This window comes from Babylonia areolata, chromosome 24 (genome assembly GCF_041734735.1).
Source record: "Babylonia areolata isolate BAREFJ2019XMU chromosome 24, ASM4173473v1, whole genome shotgun sequence".
Classification (NCBI taxonomy): Eukaryota; Metazoa; Mollusca; class Gastropoda; order Neogastropoda; family Buccinidae; genus Babylonia; species Babylonia areolata.
Window position 1 is genome coordinate 3,673,649 of NC_134899.1, and position 20,000 is coordinate 3,693,648.

General features: G+C 49.6%; 1 protein-coding gene across 3 annotated transcripts in view; it reads left to right on the forward strand.

Moving 5' to 3' along the window:
* Positions 1-20,000, forward strand: part of LOC143298974 (uncharacterized) — a 93,187-nt gene that overhangs the window by 4,180 nt on the left and 69,007 nt on the right. The window contains exons 1-2 of one of the 3 annotated variants that reach the window (XM_076612030.1): positions 3,598-3,947; positions 11,003-12,907. In XM_076612030.1, coding sequence (XP_076468145.1) covers positions 12,426-12,907 — 482 coding nt within the window. In that variant the 5' untranslated portion in view covers positions 3,598-3,947; positions 11,003-12,425. Of the gene's footprint in view, positions 1-3,597; positions 3,948-11,002; positions 12,908-20,000 lie in introns of those variants that run through there. The other 2 variants (XM_076612031.1, XM_076612029.1) reach the window with 2 other exon arrangements.

Below are 20,000 nucleotides of genomic sequence, written 5' to 3' on the forward strand. Positions count from 1 at the left end.
CTCCCCTCCCTCTCTTACTCTCCCATCTTCCCTCTCTCTCTTACTCTCCCATCTTCCCTCACTCTCCCATCACTCCTCCCTCTCTTACTCTCCCATCTTCCCTCCCTCTCTTACTCTCCCATCACTCCTCCCTCTCTTACTCTCCCATCTTCCCTCCCTCTCTTACTCTCCCATCACTCCTCTCTCTCTTACTCTCCCATCTTCCCTCTCTCTCTTACTCTCCCATCACTCGTCCCTCTCTTACTCTCCCATCTTCCCTCTCTCTCTTACTCTCCCATCTTCCCTCCCTCTCTTACTCTCCCATCACTCCTCTCTCTCTTACTCTCCCATCTTCCCTCTCTCTCTTACTCTCCCATCACTCCTCTCTCTCTTACTCTCCCATCTCCCATCCCTCTCTTACTCTCCCATCACCCCTCCCTCTCTTACTCTCCCCTCCCTCTCTTACTCTCCCTCTCTTACTCTCCCATCACTCCTCCCTCTCTTACTCTCCCATCACTCCTCCCTCTCTTACTCTCCCATCTTCCCTCTCTCTCTTACTCTCCCATTACCCCTCCCTCTCTTACTCTCCCATCACTCCTCCCTCTCTTACTCTCCCATCACTCCTCCCTCTCTTACTCTCCCATCTTCCCTCCCTCTCTTACTCTCCCATCACTCCTCTCTCTCTTACTCTCCCATCTTCCCTCTCTCTCTTACTCTCCCATCACTCGTCCCTCTCTTACTCTCCCATCTTCCCTCTCTCTCTTACTCTCCCATCTTCCCTCCCTCTCTTACTCTCCCATCACTCCTCTCTCTCTTACTCTCCCATCTTCCCTCTCTCTCTTACTCTCCCATCACTCCTCTCTCTCTTACTCTCCCATCTCCCATCCCTCTCTTACTCTCCCATCACCCCTCCCTCTCTTACTCTCCCCTCCCTCTCTTACTCTCCCTCTCTTACTCTCCCATCACTCCTCCCTCTCTTACTCTCCCATCACTCCTCCCTCTCTTACTCTCCCATCTTCCCTCTCTCTCTTACTCTCCCATCACTCCTCCCTCTCTTACTCTCCCATCACTCCTCCCTCTCTTACTCTCCCATCACTCCTCCCTCTCTTACTCTCCCATCTTCCCTCTCTCTCTTACTCTCCCATTACCCCTCCCTCTCTTACTCTCCCATCACTCCTCCCTCTCTTACTCTCCCATCACTCCTCCCTCTCTTACTCTCCCATCTTCCCTCCCTCTCTTACTCTCCCATCACTCCTCCCTCTCTTACTCTCCCATCTTCCCTCTCTCTCTTACTCTCCCATCACTCCTCCCTCTCTTACTCTCCCATCACTCCTCCCTCTCTTACTCTCCCATCACTCCTCCCTCTCTTACTCTCCCATCTTCCCTCCCTCTCTTACTCTCCCATCACTCCTCCCTCTCTTACTCTCCCATCACTCCTCCCTCTCTTACTCTCCCATCTTCCCTCCCTCTCTTACTCTCCCATCACTCCTCCCTCTCTTACTCTCCCATCTTCCCTCCCTCTCTTACTCTCCCATCTCCCATCACCTCTCTTACTCTCCCATCTCCCCTCCCTCTCTTACTCTCCCATCACTCCTCTCTCTCTTACTCTCCCATCTTCCCTCCCTCTCTTACTCTCCATCTCCCCTCCCTCTCTTACTCTCCCATCACCTCTCTTACTCTCCCATCTTCCCTCCCTCTCTTACTCTCCATCTCCCCTCCCTCTCTTACTCTCCCATCTTCCCTCTCTCTCTTACTCTCCCATCACCCCTCCCTTTCTTACTCTCCCATCACTCCTCCCTCTCTTACTCTCCCATCACCTCTCTTACTCTCCCATCTTCCCTCCCTCTCTTACTCTCCCATCACTCCTCCCTCTCTTACTCTCCCATCTTCCCTCCCTCTCTTACTCTCCCATCTCCCATCACCTCTCTTACTCTCCCATCACCTCTCTTACTCTCCCATCACTCCTCCCTCTCTTACTCTCCCATCTTCCCTCCCTCTCTTACTCTCCCATCACCCCTCCCTCTCTTACTCTCCCATCACCCCTCCCTCTCTAACCCTCCCCTCCCTCTCTTACTCTCCCATCACCTCTCTTACTCTCCCATCACCTCTCTTACTCTCCCATCTCCCCTCCCTCTCTTACTCTCCCATCACCCCTCCCTCTCTAACCCTCCCCTCCCTCTCTTACTCTCCCCTCCCTCTCTTACTCTCCCATCACCTCTCTTACTCTCCCATCACCTCTCTTACTCTCCCATCTCCCCTCACTCTCCCCTCTCTCTCTTACTCCCCATCTCCCCTCTCTCTCTTACTGTCCGATCTCCCCTCCCTATCTTACTCTTCCACCTCTCTTACTCTCCATCTTACTCTCCCCTCCCTCTCTTACTCTCCCACCTCTCTTACTCTCCATCTTACTCTCCCCTCCCTCCCTTACTCTCCCATCACCACTCCCTCTCTTACTCTCCATCTTACTCTCCCCTCCCTATCTTACTCTTCCACCTCTCTCACTCTCCATCTTACTCTCCCCTCCCTCTCTTACTCTCCCACCTCTCTTACTCTCCATCTTACTCTCCCCTCCCTCTCTTACTCTCCCATCACTCCTCCCTCTCTTACTCTCCATCACCCCTCCCTCTCTTACTCTCCCCTCCCTCTCTTACTCTCCCATCACCCGTCCCTCTCTTACTCTCCCCTCCCTCTCTTACTCTTCCATCACCCCTCCCTCTCTTACTCTCCCCTCCCTCTCTTACTCTCCCACCTCCCCTCCCTCTCTTACTCTCCCACCTCTTTTACTCTCCATCTTACTCTCCCCTCCCTCTCGTACTCTCCCCACCTCTCTTACTCTTCATCTCCCCTCCCTCTTCCATAACCTCTCTTACTCTCCATCTCCGTCTCTTACTCTCCCATTACCCCTCCCTCTCTTACTCTCCATCACCTCTCTTACTCTCCCATCACCCCTCCCTCTCTTACTCTCCCATCTCCTCAGCCCATTCACAAGTCGACACACAGTTAAAAACACCATGCACCCACCCACCCATCCAAATCAGCCTGTAGCCCACTCGACACTGGTGCAGAAGATAAAGATAACCACCATTCCCACATCTGCCTGTGTCAGGATGAAATATTCATCCAACGCCGCGACCCTGAGATAAAGAAATGAACTCAATCCAGACCTTTGATTAATAATCACGAAAGAGAGAGAGAGAGAGAGAGTGACAGAGAGAGAGGTGAGGAGGGAGGGGGAGAGAGTGACAGAGAGAGAGGGGCAGGAGGGAGGGGGGTGGGAGAGAGACTGACAGAGAGAGAGAGAGAGAGAGTCAGAGAGAGAGAGAGAGAGAGTCAGAGAGAGAGACACGGAGAGAGAGAGAGAGAGAACTATCGGGGAAGGACTTTCCAATCAAATTGCTTGCACGCACTGTCAGCGAGCTCAAAGGAAAGGCAAGGCTTTCTCTGATGGTTTGACGACATCTTTGTTACACGATCAGTGTCGTTTTCGTTTCCGATCCGACGTACACATCCAGCCGGCGAAAGGGCAGTCGTTTGGAAAGAGACAGGTTTATCAGCAACAAGGCCAGGTCCACTGTCAGGAGTGGGCAGACATCTTGGGCAGATGAATCTCTTTGACATTCTCCTTTATCTTGTGCACGGGAGTTTGCAAAGAGTTGGACATCAAGGTGGTGGTGGTGGTGGTTGTTTTTTGTTTTGTTGTGGTATTCTTTTCGCGGCAGTGAGAGAGGGGAGTTTTTCGCTGAGTGTGTGTTGTGCTGCCCTTCGTGAAAGCAGCTAGTTTTGTGAATCGCGGTTTGTGGAATGATTTGTGTGACTTGTGTCATAGGAAGTTAGGTTGTGTGTGTCGTGCTTTGTAGAGTTCTTCCTTTGATTTGTGTGAAAGCAACTAGGGTCCCGCTTTGTATCTGTCGTGATTTGTGCAGCTCTTTTTTTGATTTGTGTGGTAGCAGCCAAAGTGTCAATAGTTGGTGCGTACTCTGACTCGAGTGGCAGCAGCATGTGTCATTACTGTGTGTGTCGCAAGATGTGGAATTGTTTCTCTGATCTGTTTGATAGCAGTGTGTGTGTGTGTGTGTGTGTGTGTGTGTGTGTGTGTGTGTGTGTGTGTCATTAACGTGTGTGTGTCATTAACGTATGTGTGTCCTGTTTTATGGAACTGTTTTTGATTTTGTGTCATTGCAGCTGGTTGCTGTTCTTCTGTGAAGTTTGTGGAATTCTTCCGTTGACATGTGCCATGTAAAATAAGTCTGATATACAGACATTTGCTACACGATATTTTAAAGGAACGATAGAGAGAGAGAGAGAGAGAGAGAGAGAGAGAGAGAGAGAGAGACAGAATAAGAAACAAATGCAGAGACAGAGACAGGTACACAGAGAGAAAGGCAACAGACAGAGAGACAAACAGACGGACACACACACACACACACACAGTGAGAGAGAGAGAGAGAGAGAGAGAGAACACTGAACTGAACACTGAAATGTTTTAATGTCATTCGCTGTAAAGCTCTAGTGACATAGTAGGTACAAATCAGAACAAAAATGATGCAAAACATATAAATAAAATGGAACAGAAAGGAAAAACACAATCAAACTAAAGTAAACTAAACTACTAAGGAATAAGCGGCACTTTGGTACTTTGTCATTTGCTTAAAAAGTCCACGTGGCAGGCGGGAACTGTACCTTTTTCCCCCATGGTCGCTCATCTCGAAGGTTTGAACAGTACACAGGAAACAAAGTACATATAATCTGTATAATAATTAGTTCAGCATGTGACATCGACACACATCATATCAATACGAACACAACAAAGTACATATAAAACATATAATTATTTAAGCCTGTAACACCGAAACACGTTATATCAATACGAACACATCAAAAAATACATTGGCCATCTAAATGTAACCCTTCCTTTTTGTCTATGTCTTTTTCCCCCCTCATAGAACCCACGGATACTAAGTTTTTAATTGATCAATGAGCATTTGTACCGATAGTAGACGTTTTACGTATATTTACTGCCTCGGATACATATTTTGCTAGTGAGAGTATCATATCTTCATTTTCTGTCATCAGTATGCCGAACAAATCTTTTCTCTGAGCTGGAGCTGTATTGAAAAGGGTACAGTTTTTTTCGCAGTTCTTCGTTTCTTTTGCAGTTAAATATGAAATGGTTTTCATCTTCTGGGCTTTCGCCACACATTGGGCAAGGGGATGTTGCTACGTCTGAATCGAACCATCTTCTGTTGGCATTCAGTCCAAGTGCTCGCAAAGCAGATTTTACGCCACTTGTTTGTTAGAGAGAGAGAGAGAGAGAGAGAGAGAGAGAGAGAGAGAGAGAGAGAGAGAAACCATGTGTCATTAGGCGATGTGTCATAGTTTGTTTAGTCATTTCTTGTCTTGTATATCAGCAACATGTGTCATTAGTTTATGTGTTGAGGTTTGTGGAGTCGTGTCATCGATGTGTGTGATAGCAAATAGTGCCAAAAGTTTGTGTCGCAGTTTGTGGGGTTGTTTCAGATTTGTGTGGTAGCAACTGGTGTCATCAGTTCGTATGAAGAGGTTTGTGGAATTGTTAATGTGTGTGATAGCAATTACTGAATTAGTGTCATTAATTTACCAGTCGTCATTTTATGGAGTTTTCTTTCTTCTTCCTATTTGTAGTGTTACGGTAGCAGCCAGTGTCTGTAGTCTGTGTGCCATGGTTTGTCGAGTTGTTGCTCTGACTTGTGCGACAGCAACTGGTGTCATGTTTGTGTACAGTGGTTTGTGCAGTTCCTACCAGCTGGTGTCATGTTTATGTACAGTGGTTTGTGCAGTTCCTACCATGCTGGTGTCATGTTTGTGTACAGTGGTTTGTGCAGTTCTTACCAGCTGGTGTCATGTTTGTGTACAGTGGTTTGTGCAGTTCTTACCAGCTGGTGTCATGTTTGTGTACAGTGGTTTGTGCAGTTCCTACCATGCTGGTGTCATGTTTGTGTACAGTGGTTTGTGCAGGTTCGTGGAGTGGTTCGTGGTGGAGAGGTTCGTGGAGAGGTTCATGGAGAGGTGCATGGAGAGGTGCGTGGTGGAGAAGTTTGTGGAGAGGTTTGTTGAGAGGTGCGTGGTGGAGAAGTTTGTGGAGAGGTTTGTGGAGAGGTGCGTGAAGAGGTGCGTGGAGAGGTTCGTGGTGAGGTTCGTGGTGGAGAGGTTCGTGGAGAGGTTCGTGGAGAGGTGCGTGGTGAAGAGGTTCGTGGAGAGGTTCGTGCAGAGGTTCGTGCAGAGGTGCGTGGTGGAGAGGTGCGTGGAGAGGTGCGTGGTGGAGAGGTGCGTGGAGAGGTTCGTGCAGAGGTTCGTGGTGGAGAGGTGCGTGGAGAGGTGCGTGGTGGAGAGGTGCGTGGAGAGGTTCGTGCAGAGGTTCGTGGTGGAGAGGTTCGTGGAGAGGTTCGTGGAGAGGTTCGTGGTGGAGAGGTTCGTGGAGAGGTTCGTGGAGAGGTGCGTGGTGGAGAGGTTCGTGGAGAGGTGCGTGGAGAGGTTCGTGGAGAGGTTCGTGGTGGAGAGGTTCGTGGAGAGGTGCGTGGAGAGGTTCGTGGAGAGGTTCGTGGAGAGGTGCGTGGAGAGGTGCGTGGAGAGGTGCGTGGTGGAGAGGTGCGTGGAGAGGTGCGTGGTGGAGAGGTTCGTGGAGAGGTGCGTGGAGAGGTGCGTGGAGAGGTGCGTGGTGGAGAGGTGCGTGGAGAGGTGCGTGGTGGAGAGGTTCGTGGAGAGGTGCGTGGTGGAGAGGTGCGTGGAGAGGTTCGTGGAGAGGTTCGTGGTGGAGAGGTTCGTGGAGAGGTGCGTGGAGAGGTTCGTGGAGAGGTGCGTGGAGAGGTGCGTGGAGAGGTGCGTGGTGGAGAGGTGCGTGGAGAGGTGCGTGGTGGAGAGGTTCGTGGAGAGGTGCGTGGAGAGGTGCGTGGAGAGGTGCGTGGTGGAGAGGTGCGTGGAGAGGTGCGTGGTGGAGAGGTTCGTGGAGAGGTGCGTGGTGGAGAGGTTCGTGGAGAGGTTCGTGGTGGAGAGGTTCGTGGAGAGGTGCGTAGTGGAGAGGTTCGTGGTGGAGAGGTGCGTGGTGGAGAGGTGCGTGGAGAGGTTCGTGGAGAGGTGCGTGGTGGAGAGGTTCGTGTTTGAGAGGTTCGTGGTGGAGAGGTTCGTGGAGAGGTTCGTGGTGGAGAGGTTCGTGGTGGAGAGGTGCGTGGTGGAGAGGTGCGTGGAGAGGTGCGTGGTGGAGAGGTTCGTGGAGAGGTGCGTGGAGAGGTGCGTGGAGAGGTTCGTGGTGGAGAGGTGCGTGGTGGAGAGGTGCGTGGAGAGGTGCGTGGTGGAGAGGTTCGTGGAGAGGTGCGTGGTGGAGAGGTTCGTGGAGAGGTTCGTGGTGGAGAGGTTCGTGCAGAGGTTCGTGGAGAGGTGCGTGGTGGAGAGGTTCGTGTTTGAGAGGTTCGTGGTGGAGAGGTTCGTGGAGAGGTTCGTGGTGGAGAGGTTCGTGGTGGAGAGGTGCGTGGTGGAGAGGTGCGTGGTGGAGTGGTTCGTGGAGAGGTTCGTGGAGAGGTGCGTGGTGGAGAGGTTCGTGGAGAGGTTCATGGAGAGGTTCGTGGAGAGGTGCGTGGTGAAGAGGTTCGTGGAGAGGTTCGTGGTGGAGAGGTTCGTGGAGAGGTTCGTGGAGAGGTGGGTGGAGAGGTTCGTGGAGAGGTTCGTGGAGAGGTTCGTGGTGGAGAGGTTCGTGGTGGAGAGGTTCGTGGAGAGGTTCGTGGAGAGGTGCGTGGTGAAGAGGTTCGTGGAGAGGTTCGTGGTGGAGAGGTTCGTGCAGAGGTTCGTGGAGAGGTGCGTGGTGGAGAGGTTCGTGGAGAGGTGCGTGGTGTAGAGGTTCGTGAAGAGGTTCGTGGAGAGGTTCGTGGAGAGTTGCGTGGTGGAGAGGGTCGTGAAGAGGTTCGTGGAGAGGTTCGTGGAGTGGTTCGTGGAGAGGTTCGTGGAGTGGTTCGTGAAGAGGTTCGTGGAGAGGTGCGTGGTGGAGAGGTTCGTGGAGAGGTTCGTGGTGGAGAGGTTCGTGGAGAGGTGCGTGGTGGAGAGGTGCGTGGAGAGGTTCGTGGAGAGGTTCGTGGAGAGGTTCGTGGTGGAGAGGTTCGTGGAGAGGTTCGTGGAGAGGTTCGTGGTGGAGAGGTTCGTGGAGAGGTTCGTGGAGAGGTTCGTGGAGAGGTTCGTGGTGGAGAGGTTCGTGGAGAGGTTCGTGGAGAGGTTCGTGGTGGAGAGGTTCTTGGTGAGGTTCGTGGTGAGGTTCGTGGTGGAGAGGTTCGTGAAGAGGTTCGTGGAGAGTTGCGTGGTGGAGAGGTTCGTGAAGAGGTTCGTGGAGTGGTTCGTGGAGTGGTTCGTGGAGAGGTTCGTGGAGTGGTTCGTGGAGAGGTGCGTGGAGAGGTGCGTGGTGGAGAAGTTCGTGGAGTGGTTCGTGGAGAGGTTCGTGGAGGGGTTCGTGGAGAGGTTCGCGGAGAGGTTCGTGGAGAGGTTCGTGCAGAGGTTCGTGGAGGGGTTCGTGGAGAGGTTCGTGGAGAGGTTCGTGGAGAGGTGCGTGGTGGAGAGGTTCGTGGAGAGGTTCGTGGTGGAGAGGTTCGTGGAGAGGTTCGTGGAGAGGTTCGTGGTGGAGAGGTTCGTGGAGAGGTTCGTGGAGAGGTTCGTGGTGGAGAGGTTCGTGCAGAGGTTCGTGAAGAGGTTCGTGCAGAGGTTCGTGGAGGAGTTCGCGGAGAGGTTCGTGGAGAGGTTCGTGGAGCTGTTTCTTTCAGTTGTGTGAAAGGAGGAAGGTGGCAGAATGGTACAGACATTTATCTGACAACACAGTGTCCGTGAGGGTTTGGGTTCCATTCCGGCTCGCATTCTTTCTCCCAGGTCTGACTGGAAAACCAAACTGAGCGACTAGTCTTTCGGAGGTGACGATAAACTGAGGTCCAGTGTGCAGCACGCACTTGGCGCTCTGAAAAAAGAACTCAATGCAGCAAGCGTGTTGTCCTCGCGCAAAATTCTGTATGAGAAATCCACTCTGAAAGGTACACATTATAATAATTATAAGCATGCACTCAAGGCCTGACAAGAGCGTTGGGTCATGTTGATATCACGGCATCCGCCTAGTAGATGTGGTGTAACGTACATGGATTTGTCCGAACGCAGTGACGCCTCCTTGAGAATCTGAAACTGACAGTGAAAGCATCTAGTGTCATCAGTTTGTGCGTTAATGTGTGTGGAGGTGTCTATGTCCTGATTGGTGTGGAAAGCAGCGAGTGCCAATAGTTTGTGTTTCATGGTCTGTGGAGTCCTTTATTTGACCCGTGTGGATGTAGCTTGCGTCATCAGATTGTGTGTCGTTGGTTTTGGAATTCATTATTTGACATGCGTGGCAGCAACATGTGTCACTATGGAGTCCCGGAGAAGCTGATCACCCTGACCCAAAATACCAATCAAGGGATGCCGTGCAGGGTTTTGCACAGAGGCCAGATGTCAGAGAGTTTTGAGGTCAAGGCCGCTAACCACTCACTTCCTGTTCCCCTCTTCAGTCCACGCCCCACCCCGTTTGGTGTGTTGATATTCAGTAGTTCTTGGAGCATCGTCTGCAGTGTCTGACATGGAGGACGCTGATCTGGCAACAACAGCGATGAATAATATATGAATAAGCCAGCGACCTGAATTTCAGATTTTTGATAAGTTTTTTGACCACGCTTTTGTCCTTAAAAGAGAGAGGGCATTGAGTGAGATAAACAAAAACAAAAACCCTCCTCTGCAAGGCTTTTAAAGCCATCCACCCCCTCCACTGTAACGCCCCTCACACCCGTCTGTGGATGCCAGCAATCACAATCAAATGTCCACAAATCTGCAGGATATAGGGGCCGATGGGTTCATTAGCAGGCGACGTTTGATTTGATATCTGCCTCTCTCTCTGTCTGTCTGTCTGTCTGTCTCTCTCTCTCACACACGCACACATACGCGCGCGCGCAGCCACGCTTACACACATATGCACGCACACACGCACGCACGCACGCACGCACGCACGCACGGGTCTTACAGGACTAATCAATGTTAATGCATGAATAGAAGATAAAAAGCCCAAGGTCATAGGAACCTGGATCAGACAATTAAAGATAACACGTACCCTACATATCACCTTTTTATCTTTCCTTCTTTCGTGTGTGTGTGTGTGTGTGTGTGTTGTTGTTGTTGTTGTTGGGTTTTGTCTTTTTCAATAATGCCAAACAGTGACATGCTATTATATGTTTTTTTCCTTACAGGCGGCACCATTGAGTGACACCAAAAAACCTGAATGTTAAAGAGAAGGGATTCGATCCAGCAGTCGGTGGAAAATGTGTTAATACCCAAACCTACTCCTACCGAGGAGAAACGTGAATCGTAACAGAAATGGATCGGTTTGGTTGTAGGCAAAACAAGGAGTGGAAAAGGCCTTGTGCGAACCTAAAGAGTTGGGATTGTATGGATTTTGGTGATGTAGGTATTGTGATGTTTCAGAGGTCTTTCCTCTTGTTTTCCCTGGTTCTGTGTTAACGACAGTGTTTGTCAGAAAACTATCGACCATTGTGTTGAAGAAAGCACCGTACTGTTTCATGAACTGACGCATGTATGTATATACGTGCGTGCACACTGACACACAGATACACACACACACACACACACACACACACACACACACACACACACACACACACACACACACACGTAGACATACTTATAGATAGGATGCAGGCTTGTGCACACACACACACACATATATACACAGAGAGAGAGAGAGAGAGAGAGAGAGAGAGTTCTATTTACATTCCCCCTTTTCCGTCCAGGATTACTAATGGCAAAAAGACGCACACAAAGAAACACACGCACGCGCGCGCGCGCGCACACACACACACACACACACACACACAGATAATATATGCACTCACGAGGTTTTACGCACCCCCCGCACCCACCCCCCCCCCCCCCTCCAAACAAAAAACCACAACAGCCATAACTGTGGAATCTTTTCTTTTCACAGGTATTCGTGAAACCGCTAAGATCTGCCGTGAGTGAATCAGGTGCTTTGTCCCCACGTCCAACACCGCCAACAACAAGGAGGAGTCAACTGATGCAACAGAACAGGATTTCCCTCTGATAACTTTCCCTCTGATCAACCTCGTTCGGTTTTCATCTCCTCCTCCTAACACGCGGCTGAAGTTTTTAGATTTCAGTGTGTTGATTTTCGTTTTTGTCGTGGATTTTGTTTGTTTCTTTGTAGGTTGTTGATTTTTGACCAGCCGATCGCGGATGGAATGGATTCAAGTGAAAATACCTTGTAGAACAGTCGCCACTAGTGTGCCACCACGTTCAAGAACAGAAAAACTGCAACAAGAACAACAACAGCAAATCAAAGTTACTACTGTTTAGCTGGTTCATTTACGACTGAGGTGTAACGTGACGCGTCGAGCTGGCTTCACCTGTGATCATAAAAACCAGGTGCAAGGAAGAAAACTTCGAACATGACTTCAGCGTTCATTTGCTTTTGTCCATTTCCATGTTGTGTTCATTGCAATGGTCATTTAGCCTTTTGATGTTGGAGCAACATTAAAATCGTGCGGAATCTTGCTATCAACGGCCGTCAAAGTGGACCAAATGCATCAGGATTATGAATGTTATGATCACTGCCGGTCAAAAGACGATGAACAATCTCGAGAAGCAGTCTGAACGGACAGAACCAGCACTGAATATGGAGTATGAACCGCAGCTCCTTCAAATATACGGTTTACTAAACTCGAGCTGTGAACACAGCAAGCACAAAGGCACAGCAACAGCAGTTAGCATGGCAGTGAATGACGACAGCAAGTGTACAGGGGTGGTCTGAATAGAACAAACTTTGTCACAACGTAAACTTCAGTGGGGAAAAGAACTGGTATAAAGCATCACCACAACGTAAACTTCAGGGGGGAAGAGAACTGGCATAAAGCATCACCACAACGTAAACTAAATGGGGGAATGTGGTATAAAGCATCACCACAACGTAAAGTTCAGGGTGGAAAAGAACTGGTATAAAGCATCACCACAACGTAAAGTTCAGGGTGGAAAAGAACTGGTATAAAGCATCACCACAACGTAAAGTTCAGGGTGGAAAAGAACTGGTATAAAGCATCACTACAACGTAAACCTCAGGGGGGAAAAGAACTGGTATAAAGCATCACCACAACGTAAAGTTCAGGGTGGAAAAGAACTGGTATAAAGCATCACCACAACGTAAAGTTCAGGGGGGGGAATGGGGAAAAGTACTTGTATAAAGCTTCACTAGCAACTACAGCAACAACAGAAAAGATAACAGTTCATAACATTACAACCATCAACGCCCAAGAAAAAAACAACAAAAAACAAACAAACAAAAACGCATCAGCCATCTTGCCCTCCAGAGCAAGGAACACCTTCCCGCAACAACAATGGGGGCGAAGACCTCCAGACTCCCCAGCACGAGACGAGAAGGGGAGGAGCAGGGAGGGGGAGGAGAGGGAGGAGGAGGAGGGCCGGCCCAGCCCAACGACCCCTCCGCCTCCCGCCCCACCCCCTTCATCGAGGCCCCTTACGCCGGCCCATGGGCGGAGTACCAGTTCGTCGACGTCACGGCGCCGGTCCTGGATGACGTCAGCTTCGCCTCTGACGTCAGCAGTGGCAGTGGCGGCGGCCCGGCCCCTTCCTCCTCTGAGGTGACCATGGCCTCCACCGGCACGCGGGGTGTGCTGCAAGCTCTGGAGGGGCCCTACTCTCAGGGCTACAGCCTGGTGACTCTCTGCATGCTGCCAGGAGGCGTCGGATGGCCAGGTGGTGGTGGTGGTGGTGCTGGTGGTGGTGGTAGCTCAGCCAGCCAGCAGAGGCAGGTGTTCGTGCCTGGGAAGGAGGTGCGCTACCAGGGGATTCTTTGCAGGTGAGGTGGTTTTTTTTGTTGTTGTTTTTTTGTCTTTGTAGGTGTTGATGTTGTTTGTTTGTCGTTGATATTGTTGGAGCGATGTCTGTGCTCACCCCAGATCTTTGTTAACACCCTTGGGTCTAAGTTTCCGTCCCCCAGGTTTTTGTTACTCTAGATCTAAGTTTTCCCAGGTTTAAGTTTCCACGGGTCTGGCTCCCCTCCCCTCTTCTCCCCCCCCCCCGCCCCCCCAAAAAACCAAACAAACAAAAATTAGCGAGTCTGCATTCCCCCAGGTCTGTGTTCTCACAGGTATATATTCCCCCAGGCCTATGTTCCCCGAGGTCTAAGTTCCCCCCGACCCATACTGGGCACTGACCAGCACCCCTAGATAAATGTATGAATGACGAAACATACATAGACCTGCGGGAACAACGACCTGGTGGAATATAGACGTGGGGAAATATAGACTTGGGAAAGCAAAGACCTGGGGAAAAAAGACGCAGAAAACGTCACTTTGGGGGAACATAGACCTGGGGGGAACATAGACCTGGGGGAACACAGACCTGGGGGAACATAGACCTGGGGGAACATAGACCTGGGGGAACACAGACCTGGGGGAACATAGACCTGGGGGAACATAGACCTGGGGGAACACAGACCTGGGGGAACACAGACCTGGGGGAACATAGACCTGGGGGAACATAGACCTGGGGGAACACAGACCTGGGGGAACATAGACCTGGGGGAACACAGACCTGGGGGAACACAGACCTGGGGGAACACAGACCTGGGGGAACACAGACCTGGCTGACATTTTCTGTCTTATCTCAATCTGTCTGTCTCTTGTCTCTCATTTTCATTATCTGTCTTCTCTCTCTTCCCCCCTCTCTCTCTCCCTCCCTCTCTCTCTCTCTCCCCCTCTCTCTCTCTCCCTCTCTCTCCCTCCCTCTCCCTCCCTCTCTCTCCCCCTCCCTCTCTCTCCCTCTCTCTCTCTCCCACCCTCTCTCTCTCTCCCCCCCTCTCTCTCTCCCTCTCTCCCTCCCTCTCTCTCCCCCCCTCTCTCTCTCCCTCCCTCTCTCTCTCTCCCTCCCTCCCTCTCTCTCTCCCCCTCTCTCTCTCCCTACCTCCCTCTCTCTCTCTCTCTCCCTCTCCCTCCCTCTCTCTCCCTCTCTCACTCCCTCTCTCTCCCTCCTCTCTCTCTCTCTCTCTCTCTCTCAGTTTCTCTCTGTGTATCCCCGCCCCTCTGTCTCCCTTTTCATACCTCCATGTTTTGTTTTCTCTCAGAAACAAACTTTCTTTCACTATGACATTGCTTGTTTGTTTCTGTACCTATGTTCTTCTTACTCCCACCTTTTGGTTTTTTTTTCGGAATGATGATTATAATTATTTGAAAAGTTGAACTGCCCGTTTTCAAGCAGGTAGTGGAATCCGGTTTGGTCACTGGGGCGGAACAGTGTGTGTGTGTGTGTGTGTGTGTGTGTGTGTGTGTGTGTGTGCGTGCGTGCGTGCGTGCTTGCGTGTGTGTGTGTTTGTGTGTGAGAGAGATAGAGATAGATAGATAGTTAGATAGAGAGAGAGAGAGAGAGTGTGTGTGTGTGTGTGTGTGTGTGTGTGTGAGAGAGAGAGAGAGAGAGAGAGAGAGCGTGTGTGTGTGCGCGTGTGTGTGTGCGCGCGCGTGCGAGAGAGAGGGAGAGAACGAACGAACGAACAAGCTAACGAACTTTTTTTTTAATGAGGGAAGTGGAATGAGCATGCACATGCTTTTTTTTTTACATCCAGCCCACAGGGCAAAGAGAAATGAAATCAAAATACTCCCAGGATATCAAAAGGTTATAGAAGTACATACATGACACAGTAAACATTTACAGGTACATAATCATAATGCAATGACAAAAATGTATATAAATATAGTAATATAAAAGTGCAGAGAGAGAGAGAGAGAGAGAGAGAGAGAGAGAGAGAGAGACAGACAGACAGACAGACAGACAGACAGACAGACAAGACAAGACAAATTCTTCATTTCGAGGATAATAGATAAGCACTGGTGTGCTTTTTTACATCCACTTACCCCCATGAATAGGGTCTACACTACACAATATTTAATAGAGAGAGAGAGAGAGAGAGAGAGAGAGAGAGAGATGGTGATGATGATGATGATGACGTACACACATGACATTCGGACACACACAAATACATACGTAAACATTCAAATGTAAATGATGATAATGCCTGTAGTTGAAGACGGACTGAAACAGAAAGACAAAGCATGATGATCAGAAAATTCCGAACAAATTCGTTTGAAGGTGTCAGCAACTTCTTTCATTAAATGAGCATGATATGCAGTTTTAAATTTATTTAATGAGGTGTGGTTATGCAGACAGGATGGAATATTGTTCCAGAGCAAACCACCAGAATACATGAGGCTGGATTTATATAGATCATTTCTAGGAAGAGGCAGCATTAACTTATGAGCATGGCGATTAAAATAAAAATAAATTGAACTAGTAACTGATGGTGGAGCACTACCAGAAAATATTTTGAACATGAAAACTGCTTTGTTATACTTGAGTTTCAAGTTCAGTGGAAGAATGTCCAACATAGTAAAGTCTGTAAAGGACATGGAGGAAGATTTAAGTAAAACTAATTTCAGAGCATGTCTGTAAAGACTATGCAGAGGTTTGAGAATATTTTTGCTGGCCAGATCCCAGATTGTGGATGCATAATTTATATGAGATTCAATGAAGGCATGGAAAAACATTTTACGGGAATGGACATCTAAGAAATGTTTGATCTTGGATAGCTGTTAGATCTTTTTAGAGAGAGTATTGCATATCATTCCAACATGCTCAGACCACGATAGGTTGTTGTCAGTTTCTACCCCTAAAACTTTGTGAAACTCAACTTCATCTACGATTTTATTATTAATGAACAGAGGAAGACAAATATCAGTTATATTGACGCTTTTGTCTGGTGGTTATCATCATATATTTTGTTTTATACGGGTTAAGGCTCATGTGGTTAAACTCTGACCATTCAACTAACTGATTGATATTTCTTTGTAATGATGTACACATTTCATCCCTTTCTGCGAACACTTCACAGTGTGCTGTTAAAGACAGGGGCAAATCGTTAATATAAATGGAAAATAGTATAGGTCCAAGGACCCAACCCTGAGGTACACCATACTTCACTGGCATAAGAGATGATTTATGCCCATTGACCAGCACCACTTGCTTTCTTTTATCCAGGAATGAAGAGATACGTTTTAGTGTGTAACTTGGTAGGCCATATATTCTAAGCTTTTTCAGAAGAAGAGTGTGGTCTATTACATCAAAGGCTTTGGCAAAATCAACAAAGACAACTCCAGTTATTTTGTTATCGTTTATATTAGTAAGCCATTTATCAACGAAACTGGTTAGTGCAGTGTGACATGAGTGGTATTTCCTAAATCCAAGAGAGAGAGAGAGAGATGGAGAGACAGAGAGAGCGACAGAGAGAGACAGAGACAGAGAGAGGTCGCAGCTGTCTACTGACATAGCTGTTGACAGTGGTGAAGAGAACCACAATAGAAATATGGATGAGGCAGTGGTCGTGTAGACTCTTGTCACGTTGCTGTCACCCTAAAAATAGTTGCTGGCTAATGAATGTACAGTGTGTGTGTGTGTGTGTGTGTGTGTGTGTGTGTGTGTGTGTGTGTGTGACAGAGAGAGAGAGAGCGAATGCAAATGCGAATGAGAACGCGAATAATTCATTCCTCATTAGGCCATAGCCCCTCATGAAGAGGTGTGTGTGTGTGTGTGTGTGTGTGTGTGTGTGTGTGTGTAAGTGAGAGAGAGAGAGAGAAACAGAGAGAGAGAGAGAGATGCGCGCGCGCAAATCAACCCAGACAGTTCTTGTGCTTCATCAGTTTGTCGCTTTAGGGTTTCATGAATCTTCAAAATCGCTTTCAAGAACAACAAACAACAAAAGTGGCTAACTACCCAGCCAGCCTTGAAATAGCCTGTTGACGCTCAGGTGGGCTGTCAACAACGTGATTCCACACCTGTCCCTCACGTCCTTTTTCCAACGCAAGAACGCAAGCACACACAAATAAGGCGCACGAGCCTACGCCCCCCCCCCCTCCCCTCCCCACACACACACACACACACACACACACACACACACAAGCACGCGCGTATACACACACACACGCGCGCACACAGTGGTGTGTATGTTTCTGTCTCACTCTCTCTCCACTCGCTCAGTAACATACGCTCACACACAAGCACGCACGCACGCACACGCGCACATATAATCCAGCACAAAGAATGAAACACATGGGTCTCCGCAAGCAACTGGGCGGGATCGTTTCTTGTTATTTTTCAATATTCTTTTTTCCTGACAACTTGAACGAATGGCGGCAATCAACAGGTGATCACAGCTTCAACTCTGGCAAGTCAGCAAGGCGAAAAAAAACACACAACAAAACACAACGCAACGCAACGCAGCGGTACTCAACACAGCACAACGCAACGCAACGCAACGCAACACAAGACTACACAACACAACACAACACCACACAACGCGGCACAGAACAACACAGCGCTACACAACACCACACAACGCGGCACAGAACAACACAGCACTACACAACACAACACAACACCACACAACGCAGCACAAAACAACACAGCACTACACAACACTACACAACACTACACAACACAACACGACACAACACGACACGACACGACACACAACATTACACAACACTACGCAACGCAACGCAACATAGCACAACACAACGCAACACAACGCGACGCAACGTAACACAACGCAATGCAACACTGCACTACACAACACTACGCGACACAACACTACACAACACAACGCAACGTAACGCAACGTAACGTAACGTAACGTAACGCAACACAACAACACAAAACAGCACAGCGCAACACAACACAACACAGCACAACACAACACACCACAACACAGCACAACACAAAACAGCACAGCGCAACACAACAACACAACACAACACAACGCAACGCAACGTAACACAACGCAATGCAACGCAACACTGCACTGCACAACACAACACAACACAACACACCAAAAAGACATTCCGGCTTCCAAGCAACGCGTGACTCGTGTGACTCGAGGCAGCCTGAGAGAGCATCGTGAACTGTACTGTTACCACTCATCAACCCTCCCTCTTTGTCTCCGCACCCATGAACCACCTTGCTGTTCAAGGCCGGCTGTTCCTCAAGCTGATTACACACCTGCACTGCACTGTCTGATCTCCCCCTCCCCCCCTCCCACCCCCCTCCACCGTCCCACCCCCACCCAGCCTCCCATGCTTGCCGCTTTTTAAAGGGGGAAGAACTCTCGTTTGAAGACGAGAAGGCGATTCTGTCGCTCGCGGCAGACATCTGTGTTGTGACAAAAAAAGAGTAATACAATACAATCCATCTGGCATTCCTCCGAAGGAGGTGGATTTGTTCGTGGGGGGCGAGGGGAAGGGAAGGGTGGTCCTGGCTGTCTAAAGAGAGGTTGTTCACCTGGTTGTTCATCTGGCGTTCCAAGCAGGGAGTCACAACGGGTGCAACAGCCGAGTGGTGATGAAAGCGTTGGACTTCCAGTCTGAGACTCCCTGGATCGACTCTCGGTGACAGCTTGTGGTGGGGACTTGTTCGATCTCCCTGGTCAACATATGTGCAGACCTGCTTGTGTTTGAACCCACAGCGTGTGTATACGCACGAAGAAGATCAAATACGCACGTTAAATATCCTGTAATCCATGTCAGCATTCAGTGGGGTATGGAAACTAGAACATGCCCAGCATGCACACCCCGGAAAACAGAGTATGGCTGCCTACATGGCGGGATAATAAACAAAACGGCCATGGTCATAAAATATTACATGTCTGTCTGAGTGTGTATATGTGCGTGCCTTAAACCTGATTGAACGACTCGGGAAACGAATGATGAGCGCCCAGTGGCAGCCGTCAGTCGGCTCTACCCAGGTAAGCAACCTGTTGTGCAAATGACCCCGTGTTTGTAAAGCGATAAGAGCTTGGTCTTCTACCAGGGATAGGCGCTATGTAAGTGTCCTTCATTCATTCATTCACGAAAGACGTTTTGAAAGACGTGAGTTTGGTGGGGTGGGGTATATACGACATTCTGGGCGGCGCCCTTAACATCAAACTGTTCAGAACTGTAGTCTTGGATCGAGCATGGAGGCCTGTTGGTTCCAGGGGGTGTGTCCTGGCTGGCTGTCCGAGCGCGCGGTTTGTGACCACTAGTCTAAAAATAGATGGGTAGCTCATTGGCCAGGAAAGCTGAAGCCAACTGGACGCCATATTGTTCCTCGTATCCGGCCGTCAGTCCGTTGAGAAGTCGTCTGCTAACTAGTTGGTGGTAGTTTCTGAACTGTAACTGTGTATCTTCAATGGAATCGTGTTATGCTTGCCCCCACGACATGCCAAATGTTGTGTCTTGATTGATATCTGCCAATGGTTTAGTTACCAAAGATATGACAGGAAGACAGAGCAGTGCCACACAGCGCAAACTTGCTGTGGAGGCACACACAGGATTGTCAGTTTGTTAACCAATGCCGCGAAGCCAGCTGAGCGCTCGGCTACATAGATGAAGTTACCGCTTCGGGCTGTATTGACACGAGTTAGCAAAGGGGTACAGAGAAGGCATGCACTAGCCACCAGTTTCTAGAGCAGGGGGTCAGAGCAGTGCCTCGTGAGGGTGAACACACCGCACCACAGGCCTACATGCTGCGTGTGTTAGGAGCACGGTGAAGGGGAGGATTGGAGCGCGTTTGATCACGGCGTGACGTCACGAGGGTGGGACCTTACCGAGCCAACCGTTAGTTGTAAGGGGGGGGGCCGGGGGGAGGGGTGCAGGGTGGGGTGGGGGGGACCGTAATGTGGCGTGTATAATGAGTGCTGAGTGCGTTAGTCACCTGTCACCTGTGTGCACCCCCCCCCCCACCCTCCCCCACTCTCCCATACGCCCCACTCCCCCCCCCCCAACCCCCCTTGTACTTCATGCAATGAAAGCTCTAAGAAAATGTGTGAGGTCTGCAATGCATACAAGGTGTTTGTGTGTGTGTGTGTG